This window comes from Phodopus roborovskii, unplaced genomic scaffold (assembly GCF_943737965.1).
Source record: "Phodopus roborovskii unplaced genomic scaffold, PHOROB, whole genome shotgun sequence".
Classification (NCBI taxonomy): Eukaryota; Metazoa; Chordata; class Mammalia; order Rodentia; family Cricetidae; genus Phodopus; species Phodopus roborovskii.
In genome coordinates, this window is record NW_026126603.1 from 7,822,212 (window position 1) to 7,841,082 (window position 18,871).

General features: G+C 39.9%; 1 protein-coding gene across 1 annotated transcript in view; it reads right to left on the reverse strand.

The window, feature by feature from the left end:
* Ttc29 (tetratricopeptide repeat domain 29) overlaps nucleotides 1–18,871 on the reverse strand; it is a 187,262-nt gene that overhangs the window by 77,142 nt on the left and 91,249 nt on the right. The window contains exon 7 of the mRNA XM_051205881.1: nucleotides 14,366–14,457. Coding sequence (XP_051061838.1) covers nucleotides 14,366–14,457 — 92 coding nt within the window. The remainder of the gene's footprint in view (nucleotides 1–14,365; nucleotides 14,458–18,871) is intronic.

Sequence of the window (18,871 nt, forward strand, 5' to 3'; positions counted from 1 at the left end):
AATCTCCTTTAAAACTTCTAAAAAGTACATTAAAAGTAAAAATACTAGATGGGTAGTACACTCCTTTAATCCCAGAATTTGGGAGGATCTGAGTTTCAGGCTAGCCTGGTTTACACAGTTAAGTTATACGCTAGTCAGTGTTACATAGCATAGTGAGTGAGTGAAGAGTGAGTCAGCACCTCCCTCTCTCTCTCTCTCTCTCTCTCTCTCAAACACACACACACACACACACACACACACACACACACACACACACGATTATTGTCCTTGTGTCTCTCAGCAGCAAAACTGCAGTTCTCAATATAAGTATTGTAGCAAAATGCTCAAGGACACATGCACTTTCTGGCAGAGTACACAGCATGCACCAGTCATGTAGATACTACTGATGGAAGGCATGGCTGAAAGCTGGATTGGGGAACTACACAGCTAAGCATCAGGAAGCAGAGGGAGCCTCAGCCATGTGGACATTTCACAACTACTTTCAGTATCAGTAGGGGACTTAATGAGAAGGGAACACAGCTCAGCTGGAAGGACAGTGGGCCTGCTCAGCATGAACCGTGTGTCATCCTACTACTCAGGAGGTAGAGATGATGGCATCAGAAGTTCAAGGTCATCCTTGTAAGTTACAAGCAAGCTTGAGGTACATGAAACCATGTCCCAAAACAAACAAGCAAGCAAGCCCAGAACGTTCAAAGTCTAGTGGATGTCCTAACATCAAATAGTTTCACTGTCAATTTGGTGAGATGAGTGTCCTAGAAATCATTGTGCAGTGGTAACTGTGACAGCCACTACACATAACACACAGTCACTAAAACCCTGGAGCACATTCATTTGACAATCTATGTTAAGAACAAGGCTAAGGGCTGAAGGGTAAACTTGGTCTTGAAAGGCAATTAGAAGGAACTTAAGATCAACTCTCATGAGCACAATCCTGACCTTGAAGCATTCATAGACGTTAGATAAACTGTAATACACACTGAAGCAGCCACCCTTGCATTTCTAACTGTAAGTAACATTTAGTACACTTTGCTGACCACAGACTACTTCCTCCTCTGCCCTCACCTAGGTAAACATGCAGGGAAGGGGCCACCACTGTTAATGAGCACCAGAGTCTTTCTCCAAATGTTCGTCGTCCTTCGGTGTCCTGCACATACCTACACTCTCTGTTCTCTCCTTTTTCAGGTGCCTTACTCTGTTTCTAATCTTACTCTGAAATTGAGCCCAGGGTTTTCTCTGGACTTACATTCAGTGTCTTGCTCTCCCCTACAAAGAATGACTACCTTGGGTGTGTCTCATCTGCCACTAGGTATGATCTGATCTGCACCCGTGTTTGGCAAGTCTCTATTCTGGAGGGCTCTGGTTTTCCTCTGAACTGCACATCTGCCTTTCCTGTCCCCAGCTGTTCTTAGCATACAAAGGAGGACAGTTTCCTTCAAGGGGTCAGCACCTGCTGAGAAGGCAGATGATGTTTGTGACTGTTCTTTAGAGAGCTCTGTCATAGCACAGTGGTGACACTCTTCATAAATAAGTTAGTGGATTTTGTCCTGAAGTAATATAATATGTAGAAATTTCTCCTTCCTTTCTTCTTTCCTTCCTTCTTTTCTCTTTCCCTCCCTCCCTCCTTCCCTCCCTCCCTCCTATCTCTCTCTTTTATTTTGCCTTTCCTTTCCTTTCTCTTAATTCTTTTCTTTTTAAAAAGTTGTTTTCCAAGGCCAGGCAGTGATGGCACATGCCTTTAATCCCAGCAATAGGGAGACAGAGGCAGGAGGATTTCTGTGAGTTCAAGACCAGTCTGGTTTACAGAATAAGTTCCAGACAGGCTCCAAAGCTACACAGAGAAACTCTATCTTGAAAAAAAAAAAAAAAACAAAACAACAAATTATTTTCTAAGTGTGACTCTAATTTTTTTGGCTCTTTCAAATGACAAAATATATCTTCAAATCTGCAATGTTGTGGTGCTTTTGGGGTGAGTCAAAAGAATATGAAACAAGGAGGTGCCCAAGCTTTTTAATGGGCACTTGCTGGAAACAGGCTATTGCACGTGTTCTCAAGCTCTGGATGGTGACATTTTTTTTAATCTATCAAGTAGTTTGTTCATAAAGAAGCCAGATGACAGCCACCTTCGGGGAACGTCCTGGAGCTGCTCTGAGCACACTAGACCTGCCTATCCACATGGGATGACCCTGAGTCCCTGCCTGCCTGAACTCTGACCCCCACTGCCAGTCCTCTGCTGGAGTTCCAGGCCCCTCCCAAAGATTCACCCATCCTCACAGGACCATGTTGAGTCCCTTCCTGCCTGAGGAGAGACCTCCTAGAGAGCTTGGACCACTCAGAGCTACAGACATTGAACTTCTGACCCATCTAAGCCCACCTGGGGAGTACCACAGATATATATATATAGAGAGACCCCACCTGCACCTACTGGGAGAAGATGGCAATACAAGAAAACACCTAACAATAGAAAGACAAGCATGACACCACCAGAATCTAGGGACCTATGCCAACTAGACCTGAACACTCCAAAGCAGTTGAAGCAGAAGAGGATGACTTAAAAAATATCTTTATAAAAATGATAGAGGCCCTCAAAGACGATGTAAGAAACCCTTTAAAGAAATGGAACAAAAAACAAACAAAAAATTGGCAGAAATGAACAAATCTCTTAAAGTACAGAAAGCCATGAAAAAAACAAACAGGTGAAGGAAACAGTTCAAGACTTGAAAACTGAAATAGAGACAATAAAGAACACAAACTGAAGGAATGTTGGAAATAGAAAAACTGGGCAAATGATCAGGAACTACAGACATAAACATAACCAACAGAATTCAAGAGATGGGAGAGAGAATCTCAGGCACTGAAGATAAACTAGATGAAATAGATTCATCAACCAAAGAAAATCTTAAATCCAACAAATCCTTAACACAAACATCCAGGAAATATGGGACACTGTGAAAAGACCAATAATGGGCATAGAGGAAGGTGAGGAAGCTCAGCTCAAAGGTGCAGAAAACATATTCAACAAAATCATTGAAGAAAACTTCTCCAATCTGAAGAAGGACATGCCCATGAAAGTACAAGAAGTATACCAAACACCAAAAAGACTGGACCAAAGAAAAAAGATACCTCAACTCATAATAATCAAAACGCCTAACATACAGAATAAACAAAGAATATTAAGAGCAGCAAAGGGAAAAGGCCAGGTAACATATAAAAGCAGACATATCAAAATTATACCTGACTTCTCCATGGAAACTCTCAGGGCCAGATGGTCCTGGATAGATGTTCTACAAGTACTAAGAGTCCACATATGCCAGCCCAGGCTACTATTCCCAGCAAAACTCTCAATGACCATAGACGGAGAAAACAAGATATTTAATGACAAAGCCAGATTCTCACAATACGTATCTACAAATCCAGCTCTACAGAAAGTTCTGGAAGGAAAACTCCAACCCAAGGACGTTAACTATGCTCACAAAGACATAGGCAATAGATAATCCCACTTTACCAGAACCCAAGGGTAAAGCAGGGCAAATATATTCACAATACCACTGCCAAAAACAAATCTAAAACAAACACGCATTAACTTTCCCTTAGCATTGATGATCTTAACTTGCCTATAAAGAGACACAGGTTAACAGAATGGATACAAAGACAGAATCCATCCTTCTGCTGCATACAAGAAACACATCTAAGCTTCAAAGACAGACATTACCTCAGGGTAAAGGGTTGGGAAAAGATCTTCCAATCAAATGGACACAAGAAACAAGCAGGTGTAGCTATCCTAATAGCTAACAAGTTAGACTTCAAACCTAAATCAATCAAAAGAGATGAAGAAGATCATTTCCTCTATTTGTCACAGGAGAAATCCATCAGAACAAAGTCTCAATTCTGAACATCTCTGCCCCCAATACAAAGGCACTCACATTCATAAAAGAAATGCTACTAAAACTCAAAGCTCACATAAAACCTCACATACTCATAACGGGAGACTTTAACACCACCCCACCCTCACCACTAGACAGGACCACCAGACAGAAACTTAACAAAGAAACAAAAAACTAACAGAAGTTATATCTCAATTGGGTTTAACAAACATCTATAAAACACTGCATCTAAACACAAAAGAATATACCTTCTTCACTGCTCCACATGGAAGTTTCTCTAAAATCAATCACATACTCAGCAACATAACAAATCTCAACAGATATAAAAAATTTGATTTAGTACCCTATATGTTATCAGACCACCATGCATTAAAGTTGGAATTCAACAACAACACTAATCGTAGAAACCCTATAAACAAATGGAAACTGAACAATGCAGAATAGTATCAACCCTGGGTCAAAGAAGAAATAAAGAAAGAAATTAAGGACTTCCTAGAATTCAACGAGAATGAGGACACAACATACCCGAACTTAAGGGACACCTTGAAAGCACTGTTACGAGGCAAGTTCATTGCAGTAAGTGCCCATATGAAGAAAACAGAGGATAGTAACATTGGAGAATTAATAGCACAACTGAAAGCTTTTGAACAAAAAGAAGCAAACTCACCTTGGAGGAGTACATGCCAGGAAATAATTTGAGGGCTCTAATCAATAAAGTAGAAACCAGGAAAACAATACAAAAAAAAATCAATGCAACAAAGAGTTGGTTTTTAGAGGAAATCAACAAGACAGACAAACCTTTATCAAATCTAACCAAAAAGCAGAGAGAGAACATGCAAATCAACAAAATCAGAAACAAAAAGGGGGACATAACAATGGACACTGAGAAAATCCAGACAATTTTCAGTTCATACTTTGAAAACCTGTACTGTACTCCAAAAAATTTGAAAATTCAAAGGAAATGGACAAATTTCTGGATAACTATCACTTACCAAAATTAAATCAAGTACAGACACACAACTTAAATAGAGCTATAACCCCTAATGAAATAAAGCAGTCATCAAAAGCCTTCCAACAATAACAACAACAACAACAAAAGAAAAAAGAAAAAGCCCAGGGTCAGATGACTTCAGTGCAGAATTCTACCAGAAATTCAAGGAAGAGCTAATACCAATACCACTAAAATTGTTCCACACAATAGAAACAGAATGTTCATTACAAAAATCTTTTTACGAGGCCACAATCACCTTGGTACCCAAACCATACAAAGACACAACTAAGAAAGAATACTACAGACCAATATCCCTCATGAACATTGAAGCAAAAATACTCAATAAAATACTGGCAAACCGAATCCAAGAATACATCAGAGAAATCATTCACCATGACCAAGTAGACTTTATCCCTGGGTGGCAGAGATGGTTTAACATATGAAAATATATCAACATTATCCACCATATAAACAAACTGAAAAAGAAAAGCCACATGATCATCTCCCTAGATGCTGAAAAAGCCTTTGACAAAATTCAACACCTTTTCATGATAAAGGTCTTGGAGAGATCAGGGATAACAGGAACATACCTAAACACAATAAAAGCAATATACAGTAAACCAAAAGCCAACATCAAACTGAATGGAGAAAAGCTTAAGGTGATTCCTGTAAAATCAGGAACAAGACAAGGCTGCCCTCTCTCTCCATATCTCTTCAATATTGTACTTGAATTCCTAGCTAAAACAACGAGACAACAAAAGGAGATCAAGGGGATACAAATTGGAAAGGAAGAAGTCAAACTGTCTCTATTTGCAGATGGTATGATAGTTTACATAAGCGACCTGAAAAACTCTACCAGGTGATAAACACCTTCAGCAAAGTAGCAGGATACAAGATAAACTCAAAAAAATCAGTAGCACTATATTATTCAGACAACAAAGGGGCTGAGAAAGAAATCAGAGAAACATCACACTTTACAATAACCACAAACAACTTAAAGGATCTTGGGGTAATGCTTACCAAACAAGTGAAAGACCTACATAATAAGAACTTTGTATCTTTAAAGGAAGAAATTAAGATACCAGAAAATAGAAAGATCTTCCATGCTCTTGGATAGGTAGGATAAACATAGTAAAAATGGCAATCTTGCCAAAAGCAATCTACAGATTCAATGCAATCCCCATTAAAATCCCAGCACAATTCTTCACTGACCTTGAAAGGATAATTAACTTTATATGGAAAAGCAAAGGACCTAGGATAGCCAAAATAACCCTGTACAATAAAAGAACTTCAGGAGTCATCATCATCCCTGACTTTAAGTCTACTACAGAGCTATAGTCCTGAAAACAGCCTGGTATTAGCACAAAAATAGACAATTAGACTAATGGAATTGAATCAAAAGTTCTGATGTTAACTCACACACCTATGAACACCTGATTTTTGACAGCTAAAAGTATACAATGGGAGGAGGAAAGCATCTTCAACAAATGGTGCTGGCACAAATGGATGATGGTATAGAAGGCTGCAGATAGACCCATGTCTATTGCCATACACAAAACTCAAGTCCAAATGGATCAAAGACCTCAACATAAATCCAGCCACACTGAACCTCTTAGAAGAGAAAGTGGGAGGTACCCTAGAACAAATTGGTACAGGAGACCACTTCCTGAACATAACCCCAGTAGCACAGACATGAGATCAACACTTAATAAATGAGACCTCCTGAAACTTAGACGCTTCTTTAAGGCAAAGGACACAGTCAACAAGACCACATGGCATCACACAGACTGGGAAAAATCTTCACCCATCCCACATCGGACAGAGGGCTGATCTCCAAAATACACAAAGAACTCAAGAAACTAGTCACCAAAACACCAAATAACCCTATTATAAATGGGGTGCAGAACTGAATAAAGAACTCTCAATAGAGGAAATCAAAAAGGCTGAAAGACACTTAAAAAAGTGCTCAATATCCTTAGCTATCAGGAAAATGCAAATCAAAACAACTTTGAGATATCATCTTACTCCTGCCAGAATGGGTAAAATTAGAAACCCCAATAACAACATTTGCTGGAGAGGATGTGGTGAAAGGGGAACACTCCTCCATTGCTGGCGGGAGTGCAAACTTGTACAGCCATTTTGGAGATCTGTATTGCGGTTCCTCAGGAAAATGGGAATGAGTCTACCACAGGACTCTTCTTAGGCATATACCCAAATGACCCACATCCATGTAACAAAGACATGCTCAACTATGTTCATAGCAACATTATTTGTAATAGCTAGAACCTGAAAGCAACCTAGATGCCCCTCAACTGAAGAATGGATAAAGAAGATGTGGTATATTTAATGGAATACTACTCTGAGGAAAAAACAGTGGACTCTTGAAATTCACAGGCAAGTGGATGACACTTGAAGAAACCATCCTGAATGAGGTAACCCAGTCACAAAAAGAGGAACATGGTATGTACTTGCTCATATATGGATTTTAGACATAGAGCAAAGGATTACCAGCCTATAATTCACACCACCAGAGAAACTAGGATATAAGGAGGATTCTAAGAGATTCATATAAAGTCCATCATAGAAGGGGAAAGGGACAATATCTCCTGAGCATATGGGAAGTGTGGGGGTTGGGGGGACAGTGAATGGAGAGGGAACTAGGAGAAAGAGAGACCATAAAAAAAGGAGCCATTAAGGTTTGAAGATAAAACTGAGCCTAGAGAAATGTCCAGAGACCTACAAAACTGACCCCAACTAACAATTTGAGCAGCATTGGAATGGCTACCACAAATGCCCTTCCCTGATAATGAGATCAACGACTAACTTATTCACTACCATGGAGCCCTCATCTAATACCCGACGGAAGCAAACACCCACAACTAAACACTGAGCTGAACTGAAATCCTGAAGCAGAGAGGGAGGACAAGTCCAGGTTGCAGAAACACAGAGACAGCTGACCTGAGCAAGGAGGAGCTAATGGGTCCCCAGACTGATAGCTGGGAATCCAGCATGGCACTGACTCAGACCCCTTGAACATGGGTCTCAGCTAGAAGACTGAGCAGTCTAAGGGACCTCAAACAGTAGAACCAGGATGTATTCATGGTACACAAAAGGACTTTGGGAGCACATCCCTCATGGAGGGATGGATATTCCCTTAACCTAGAGGCAGGAGAGAAGGCCTAGTCCCTGCTCCAAATGACTTGACAGATTTAGATGACCCCTCCTGGAGGGCATCAGGGTACATGTGGCGGGGGGAGGGTAGGGCGGGAGGGTGGTTGGTTGGCGGGGGTGGAATGGTAAGGTGGGAGAGAGAGAGCGAGAGGAAACTGGGATCAATATGTAAAATAATAATAATAATAATAATAATAATAATAATAATAATAATAATAATAAAAGAAGCCAGATGGCTTTAAAGTTCCCAGGTTGTGGCCATTAATTAGAAGGAGCCAGGTCAATCATATACACGGCATATCTTCTTTTGTTCTTTGGATGAATAATTTTAATAACGTTAACGTTATAGACCTAGAGAAAACTCCCATTTCTGTCTGTTTAACATGATTAAGAATAGCTCTGAGGAGAAAGCAGTGGAAATGGCAGCTGGGTATATGGCAGGGATTCAACAATGGCTGTCCGTGAATTAAAGGTGATGGCAACCACAAGCTCTGTTAGAGATTGTCTACCATGAGAGACAAACTCAGTGTAGCTAAGCATCCACTCTGAAAATCCCCACCACAAAATAACTGAATGCTGAGATTCTAGTGAGGGCTCTGTCCACAGACACATGAAGCCCTGGCCATCAGAGCCTATCGAATCTTTCTTTCTTCTTTCTTTCTTTCTTTCTTTCTTTCTTTCTTTCTTTCTTTCTTTCTTTCTTCCTTCCTTCCTTCCTTCTTTCTTTCTCTCTCTCTTTCTTTCTCTCTTTCTTTCTTGTTAGCAAACCAATACTCTACAGAGCAGAAAAAAATGGAATTTCATGTTCCTCAAAGTTGTGATTTCTGTCTTTCATCTTCCCATGTACATCATTTTCATCCCAAAATCATGACTTCTTTTCCAGAGTGAGGTATAGGTCAATTCCATAGAAAAGTCATACTGCTTATGGAGTATATATTAAAATATAAAGGGGGTCACTAACTATTTTACTTTAAATATTTGTCTGTATTCATACATTTTAAGGGACGATCATTTGCTTTTAGATAATCAGTTGGTATGCTTTTCCTTAGGGAAGACTATTTCTCCAGCTCTCAGCATTTCTTAGTTACCTATATTTCTTTGTTTGGGATTGCTAACACAAACTGAGCAGATTGTATTTATGTACTTAGGAATATATAACTAATCTATCTACACACACATACACACACCCGCACATATGCACACACACACATACATGCAAAATGTACATACACGCACACAAATACATGTAAGAACAATTTAAAAAGCAAGGGGCTTTAAAGAGCAAGGGGCTGGGCAGTACACGAGAGGGTTTAGAAGGAAGAAAGAGGAGGTTAAATTACATAGTCATAAAAAAGTAAAACATTTAACTGTCTACAACAAACTAAAATGTATTGAAATGAGTATTAAATATTGATATTTAAAATGAATACAAATAAAACATGTAAGCCAAGAAATAAAGTGTAAATAAATAACTATGAAATATAGAGTAAAATAATATTTTAGGGCTAAGAATATTTTATTAAACTGATGTTAACTTTTCAAGCTCTTTTCTGTTCTATTATGTCCCAGGAAAAGAAGGAGACATCTTTATAGACCATTTTAAAGCCATAGGAAAAAATTGTTCTTGGTATTTAGCTAAAATAGGCCCACCAAAGTGTACTTGTGTTTAATGTTCTTTCAAAAGTGGGCATGGTTTGGATAGAAGTACAGTTTACATTAGGTTTGGTCTGCTGAGGATGGTTAAATTATATCATACTCAAATAGCAGTACAAAAAGTTGGGTAGAAAAAAAGAACCCAAATGGTATAAATACAGGGGATGCGGGGTGTTTTGACTTCTTTCCAGCTGCTGACATGCCACAGATTCCCCAGGCATGCAGAATTACCCAGGCCTTGTTCTAAAGCAATGCTAGGGGAAGCCAGCCTTCTCATCACAAGTTGAATACTCCACTCCCATCCTCAGTCTAGGATATCAACCCAACAACTGGGACATAAACAATACAGGGTGGAGGGAAGGCTTTAAATGTGGGTGTTAACACACATTTAGAAGCTGGTTTGGGAGAGGGGGAAAACATTTTTTTTTCCTAGAGAAAGGCTACAGATTATATAAGTTCAAAGACAAGGTTAAATGTTAAACAAATATTAATTCCAGTTTTCCTATATGCAGTGCACAGGTGCAGCTTCAACATCAGATTATATGGTATAATCATTAAATTCATTCAACCAGACCTTAGAGACTTAAAAACATATATTCTGAGGACCAGGACTCCTCGGTCCAAAGAATGAGAATGAAATGGGGCAGAATATTTGTGTTATCAAGGTGATTCCAGTTTCCAACTGGGAAAACAGGACTGTTAACGCCCACGTCCCCTGACAACTGTCCAATTATGTAGATCACACTTGGCCTAGTGTTTGCTGAAGAAGTAATCAATAAAGGATGTGGTTGACTGAACATAGATTTTGGTTGAGCCAATGCATGAAAACTTAATCATTTACTCAGAGAGAAGAAATCAAATAGAGCAGAGATGAAACAGCCACTGAGGGGTTTGTTGATTGTGCTACCAAGTTTGTGGGCCACAGATGAAAGTCATAAGCAAATGGGATCAGTGACAGGAGAAAATGTAAAAAGCTATTCTTAATTCCATGAATTAATAGAAATGTTTCTTGTGGAGTTTTTTTTTGGTCATTTTTAGTAAATTTCACATGGAAGCCTGGATGTTCCATTTTAGAGAATATATGAAAATTACTAGGGCGTGTCATTTCTCTCAAGCAAGAGGGAATTAATCTTCGGCTATAGCAGAATGGTAATTTTCACAGTGGAAACTTTGTTGGGATTGACTTGAAGATCTCTAATGTGGAGAGTTTTCCGGGAAATCATTTAACTCAAGTGTGTGAGATTTCCCACGGGCATGGGTGAGTCCAGAAGTGGGACGGCTCTGACCAATGTGTCATGAACACAGTTTCACGGGCTTTTTCTAGGTTCTTTTAAATACTTTTCCTGATCATGTTGAAGACTTGTGGCATTTCAGTAAGTGAATTCATAAATGAGAATATACAAAATACATACTCTATAAGTAAAATCGCATGCACTTGAATCATCTCCAAAACCATCATCATAATAATAGTAACATTACTTGGTAATTTCTCAATTCACTTTTTCTTTACGAACCACAACTGGCTTTTATAGCAGCATCGTAGGGCTCTTTCAGAATTGATTTATATTTCAAGTAAGAAGGAAATAGCTTTGCAAATGCTTATTTTCTTTTACACGGCTTATGTCCTTATGGGGTGTATATTATTTACACTAATAGATAACACAGCTGTCCACTACTGGAGCTCCCTGAGTGTGTCACACCAGGTCTGGCTCAAGCAACACCAAGGGGTAACTCCATATCACCAAGTCCTGCCTTGAGAGAATGTGGTGTGTTTCTAAGAGAAAGCTTAGTATAAATTCTTACAGCCTTTCTAGGAGCTTCCAGCTCACACACTTTTCATGCACACTCAGCTGATGGCCTTAGATACCACTTATCCTAGACATGGATATCCTCTTCCATTTCCTTTAAAGAGATAAAATATGTTTATTGAGATAGGCTGCCATTAACGAAACTGGTGCCATCACCCAGGTTAGGGAAGAAGAGATTTAGGGGGAATGCTAAGCTGCATACACAACTTGATTTATTTCTCAGCCACCACTGCCGTCATTTTTTCTATTTTGCTCACATTATCTTTTGTCTAATGCCTGCTAAGCCATAAGGACAGCTGAGGATTGTGAACAGGGCTCACATGTATGTAATTGTGTGTGTTTGCACATGTGTGGGCATGCTTATCAAAGTTAATAACAACCTTTCAAAGCAACGTTTTCCCAAAAATGACCACAAAAATGTGTAAAGGTTTCTACAGTTTCTGAATATGGAATTAGTTGCATTTGGCATAAAAGTAAAATGTGTTTCTCTCTCTCAGGAGTTTTTCTTGATTACACTCCACATGAGCTTTCTTTCTTTTTTTCACAGTGTTCCTCTGTATAGCTCTGGCTGGCCTGGAACTCACTTTGTAGACTAGGGTAGCCTCGAACTCACTGAGATCTGCCTACTTCTGCCTCCTGAGTGCAGGGATTAAAGGCATGTACCACCATTGCCTGTGTCTCTACACTATTTTATTTTTTGAGACAGGGTCTCTTTTGGAACCTGGAGCTCATTAATTAGACTAACTCTCCAGCAACCCGGGGATCCATCTGTCATGACCTCTGCAGCACCGGTATTATAGTAGGTACAGCCATGCCTAGCCTTTATGTGGATGCTGGATATCTGAACATAGGTTTTTATGCTTTCACAGCAAGCACTTTCCTGACTGGGCCATTCCCAGGGCTCTGTTTGCAGTGTTGCTGAGAATATAATATAATATAAAAGAAAAAGGTTTTCCCTGTTTGTAAGAAACTTCTACCCCCTCACCTGTCATGTACAGCTATAGCATTTCCCACCTCAAACATAATAGACCATCTGTGTCAGAATTTATCAAGAATTCAAATTCTGAGGTTCAGATGGAAAAAATTCCAGATGAAACAAACATCCATCGAACCTTTGCAGATCATTTGAAGTGAACCTTAAGTGTCCAGAAGTTCCAAAATTAAATTCGAGAGCCATTAGTAACCAAATGCCATCACAATGTTTATCCTGTGACATGGTAAAGGCCCAGGAAAGATTTGTAAGGGAAACCATCCTCCTGAGGGTTTTATCTCTTTAGCTGTGTGGGATGCAAAGGAAATTTCCTTTTGTAAGAATTATTTTGTAAGCATGTGAAGGGGCACATTAATATTACTGTGCACACTTAGACCAGGCTTGTTACTACAAAGTGAGACTGTTTTCTAGGGGATGAAGAGATGGCTCAGTAGTTAGAGCACTTGATTGCTATTCCAGAAGACCAGGTTCAGTTCCCAGTACCCACATGACGTCTGACAACCACCTCTAACTCTAGTCCCAGAGGGTCTGATCCCCTCCTATTCTGGCTCCTGTGGATATCAGTCATGCACACACACACACACACACACACACACACCCCACATACACATAAAACATGCATACATAAATAAATAAAACAAAAAACAAATAAAAACAAACAAAACTACCACCAACAAAACCCAACTGTTTTCTACTGATCTGCAACAATGATGACACCAGGGGTAAGGAATTTAATAGTTGAAATGAACTGGACGGCAAGTATACAGGGTCCATAGGTCCAAACAGATATTCAGTTGAATACTCATCTTAGCTGTTATTTCGAGAGATGGCTGGTGGTCTTTTGAGGACTGTCACCATGCACATTTGGAGGGCCCACTTACAGGCTGTTTGCTTTCCTTATGTGTGGCTGGCCCTGTCTCTCCAGTAAACACCCACACTCTCATCAGTAGTAACCTTCTCCTAGACATTGCCTAACAGTGACCGTGTTTTAACTGATATTTTATAGGACACCATCTATTTCGCTGGTATGGCTATTTTAAGTAGTGATTTTTAATCAGTAATATATATGTAACAGCTCTCCTTTAGTTCATGAAGCATCTAAGCATTAAATATCTTTCAATAACACCCCACCTCTTCAGACTGCCCTGTATATATTTACAATGGAAATGAACATGAAGAAGTTTCAGTTTAGTGCATTTTACACATGCAACTGTTATTATTATTATGTAAGGCTCTATTTTGGCTCTAAGATGATATACTGAAAACCAAGATTGTGAATGGCTTACACACAATTATGCTCTATAACAATGGTGAACTAGATCACACGGTAGCTGTAATACAGTGAGGGACAATCACCACGTTTCCCACCAAAGGCATCAGAAGCTGTCCATAGAGACTTGTATTCATGTTTCTGTTTCAGATGAAATGTTGGGAAGTTGGTTTGCACCCAACTGTTAATCCAGGTTTGCTTCATGGTAGAAATGTGGTGGAGGTGTAAAGTGAAACTCTTCTGAAGAACTCAGGAAAGACTATGTATCGAGGTGCACCGCCTGATACAGGCTCTCTGCAACCCTGACTTATGAGATATGACCTGATTTTTCTCTTCTCTGGTTCATTCAAGGTCATCACTAAACTCACTGAAAAGGAAAGAGAGCAGATTCAAAGGAGGAACAGACAAAGATGACTTTGGATGCATCTTTTAAAAATACCACACTGGTTTAAAGTAACTTACCATCAAAGGGTCACTTAAGAAGGGCACTGCTTAAAATTTAAGCAGGCAGTAATGGAAAGCGACAGACCTCGAACAATTTAAGTCTTTCACAGCTGGGTGACTCCACAGTGACAGCAGGACAAGGCTGTGCTAACTTACCTCTGCAGGACTTTGGCGATGGCCTCGTAGGCTCTCCCCAGGTTAAGATCATCGCCCATGCTTGTGGCAATTTCACTGTACCTGCGAAGCACCTACAGGGAGAGGAACATGCTGAGTGGAGTCTGTCCACTTTACATAACAGACGAGATAAAAATTAGTTGTTCTTAAACGTCTATTTTTTTGTTTATTAAAGAGTCATGCTGGCTTGGTTTATTTTTGTCTGTGCTGTGGTTTGTTTCACAGCCATCTCTTTGAGCCATGACAGTGAAATCTTACTTTTGTGAATTTTTTCCCTCATACCATCCCAATTCTCCAAACCTTTCTGTTTATATAATGTAGGTGTGAATAAATAATTGAACGGTTTACAGCATTATTTTAAAATATGGAGACTATTACCTAAGGTAATATAAGGCAGATTAGAAAGCTCTACTATAGTAGTTCAAATATCATGGTTCTTTCTATAAATAGAGCTTTGTAAAGAATGAATTTAGGGGATGGGCCTTTTCTAAATCTGTCATTTTAGGAGAGGCTTGTCTTGCAGTGTTATATGTATATAGCACACACTAAAAATATTTCTTACAAATGTACTTCATTACCAGCAATCTCCCTGATAATCAAAAGATTACAGCTGCCACAGCCAAACATATGATCTTAATTTAATTTAACATTGACATCATTGGTGTGCTGTCATTTCATCTTTTTAATTTCCCACTCTACTCTCTGGTCAGAAGAGGAAAATACAGAAACCAACATCCCCTCTCTTTCTTCTTCCTTTATTGTTATGTGACCCAACCTATTACACACATGAGGACACAGGAAATCTCCAAAGACCTCTATGAAAATCCTTTTTGCACATTTTCTAGGAAAGAATTAGAGAAAGTCACTTTATGGCATTTGAGCGGGTGAGCTGGTGGGGGTGGGGCACACAGCTGCCTGGTGTGCTCTGTCTCAGTTAGGCAGCATGAGGGGTTTAAGCACTAGGACACGTTGATGTTTGCCTATTCTTTTTCCTCTTGTTTCTTTTATGTACTTGCACTGAAGCCCCTCTCCCCATTTGCTTGTCTGTTTCCATCCTTGAGACAATCTTCCTTCCCTATCTGCCTTTATGTCACATGCATCTTTATTTCTTCAGAGTTAACATCTGGGAAATAATTCCATGATGCCATCATGTCCCCACATTAGAAGAGCTCTCCTGTAGTTTACAAGGGATTCCTCATAGTAAGACCTACACATGGGTTCACATCAACTCTGGTATTTGATTCTTGTTAAGTTCACAAAGTTCTAAGTTTTAAAAAAAATATTTTCAATCGTTTCAAGTGACTAGAAATGATTGCACTTATTTATAAGATACAGTTTTTCTGTGTATAACTGGGGAGTCCACTTACCAACTTTCCAACTTGTTACTGTTCTATGAAAATAATGTTCAAAAAACAAACAAAAAGAATCTACTTAATATATTTTTATCAATGTTTTTGTCTTTGTGTGTATGTGTGTTCACATGTGTGAATGTGTATCATGGCGGAGGACAACCAAAGGTTAAAGACCTCACCTTCCTCCTGCTTTTGAACAGGGCTCTTGTCTGCACTGTGTAATGCTAAGCTGGACCCTATGCTTCCTTGGAGTTCTCTGCCTACCATCTTGCTGCAGGAAAATTGCTTATACATGTGCACACTACCACATCTGACTTTGGGTGGGTGCTGGGGGTCTAAACCCTGGTCCCCACACCTGCACAGCAAGCACTCTAGCCCCCCTTAGCAATTTTGGAATATATAACACGTAATCATTAGCCTTGATCCTTATTTTTAGGTTTCTTAATGAAGCTCTGAAGAAACCTGAGGATATTTTTTTCATCCCATCCTCACAGCTGACAATTACCTGGTTTTACCTGAGGTGACTTCACAACCTATTCTGAGGCATGGGATAGAACCTCCGGATGCTTTAAATTTGTAAGAAACCTTGTTGAATTGAGGTACAAAACACGTAGGAAGAAACTCTATGGAACTTAATTTTGGGCCACATATTTTTAGATGACATTCTAGAATCTCACATTAGAGGCTGGCTATTAATATATTTTATGCCCAAAATAATTTATTTGTTTTTTTTTCAATAAAACTGTTACTGTGGCCCCTGCACTGTTTTAAAGCATAGGGAATCTTGCAATGGTGACTTGTTTGGCCACAGAGAACATTTATATATTGCCTACTAGTCCCAACTTTGGGCTGATAGAGCAGTGAGAATCAGCAACAATTCGAGGCAGGATTTTCCTAGGCATACGCTGTTGGCCTTATACAGTGATGCTCTTTGTTCCTAGTTACCACATTCCCTCTTTCTCTTGCTCACCCACCTCCCTTCTGTAAGAAGGGATCTCACAGAAGGGATCTCACTCTGTTTCCCAAGCTAGCCTCATACTCATGGTTCCAGCAACCCTGCTGTAGCCTCTTGAGCCACTGGAACTAGAGGCATGACCCCAGTTGTAGTGGGATATTCACTTTGTCTCCTTCTGGGCACCGACCACGCCCATTGGGGGGTGGAGCCAGGGGCGGAAGTGACCTGTGGAAGGAGGTCTGAGGAGGAGCCGGGAACTTGCTGGTGTTCATCTGTCTAGGTTGTAAGTTATTTCTCCCTGAATAAACATCTATTCGGCCTATTTGTTTATCCTGATCCCTATTTAACCACAATACCCAGCCTCTAACTCAGAGATGCAGGCCTTAGTTCTTCCATGCCTGTTTCATATTCCAACATGCAGGCCATGAGAGCTCTTTGTATTTAATTTTCTCACTAAAGAATAAAGCTAAACACTGTTGTTCAGTTCCTCTGATTATGTACATCATGCCATGCAGTCTGCACACTAGACAACAAGTGTTCTTCCTCTCCTTCCCAGCCTCCAGGAGAATCCCTGGTAGGACGTCCCTCCCCAAAGTGAAGATAACCATTTTATTTGTGGCTTGAGAGAATCTTACCCCAGAACCAGGAGCCACATAGGCAGTTGGAAAGACATGGTTCATTTTTTTGCCAAACATGTGTGTATGCTGTATATGAGGGCTTATGCACATGGAGGCCAGAGGCCAAGCCCAGAAATGCCATCCACCTCATCTGAGACAGGGTCTCTCATTGGCCTGGAGCTCAGCAATTAGGCAAAACCAATTGGCCAGTGACAGTGAGCTCCTCCTTTATCTGCCTTTGGGCTAAGATTACAGCTACATGGCCAAGCAAGGTAATTTTACATGGATTCTGGGCTTGAACAAAGTTCCACATTATTTTCAAGACAAGATTATTGAGCAAGTCCCCTCAGTTCCCCAATTCTTTTCAAAATTCACATTTGGTGGTATTTAAAAAATACTTTTTCTTTTATCATTTACCTCCGTGCCCCCCCTTCCTTAGCTGGTTCAGTAATGCAGGCAGAGATCTCCTACTCAGGAGGCACAGACAAGGCCATGGACAGACCTTGTGTGAGCATTAATAAGACCATGCATGGGACTTGTGCAAGCATTAATCAAATCTCTGAGTATTCAGATTTCCTCCAAATTCCATAGGCGATAGCAGGTCTACTAATAAACTGAATGCCATGTGTCAAGTAGCTTCATCTTTCTGAACTTAATTCCTCAGGTGTAAATGGAAATGAATAAATCCTCCTTTGAAGGAGCGTTAAAAGGATCCTATGTGATGTGGTATTTAAAGTACTTATCAAGGGTTTGAGTGAAGTAACACCCTAATTTTTCCTTCATGCTTGTCTAACCTAGCCTTTCTGAAGTGGAGGGACGTCTGTCAACATCTGAAAATACTTCACGCCGTTTATAATCAGGGAAGGGTTGCTAGACCTGCGGTACACACAACACATCTCCAAAACAAAGAATTATCTGGCCTAAAATGTCAGTAGATCCACTGTTGAGAAACCCTGATCTGGCCTCCATTTAAACAACTTTCCTGACTGGAAACTATTCTGTTGGGAAAATAGCCACAGGCTCACCAGATAGTGCCATAAACAAACTATAGGTTGAGTTGAGCTAAGATCTGCAGCTCCCACCCGCTAGCTATGATTGTGTCTTGTGCAGCAACAAGGTGAATTTGTCCATCTCTATACAACAACTTCTACTCTTGAAGCATAGCTATTTTCTCCATCCAGCTCTTCAGCAAACCCAAGGATATTTGGGGACAAGAAAGAGCAAAACTATTATCATTTAGCCACATTTAAACATTTCTTCCTGTTTTCCCCACAAATCTCAGAGGACCAGAAGAGTCAGAATAAGCCCATTTAGCTGCAACATCATCTGCAAACAAGAAGCTGCAAGAGTGTTGACTGCCAGGGTACAGGTTTTAGCTCCCCCCAACCCAGGATCACTATAAAAAGGCAGTACACCTGGGATTTGTTGCACATATCCCAGAGAAGCTCAAATCGTGCCGTTTTATAAGAAAAGTTAGGCACTAGCTTCAGTTCACTGCTTTGCTTTGGAGAAAAAAAGCAATAGTGATGTTTTTACTAGCATAATAACAAATACAGGAAATATA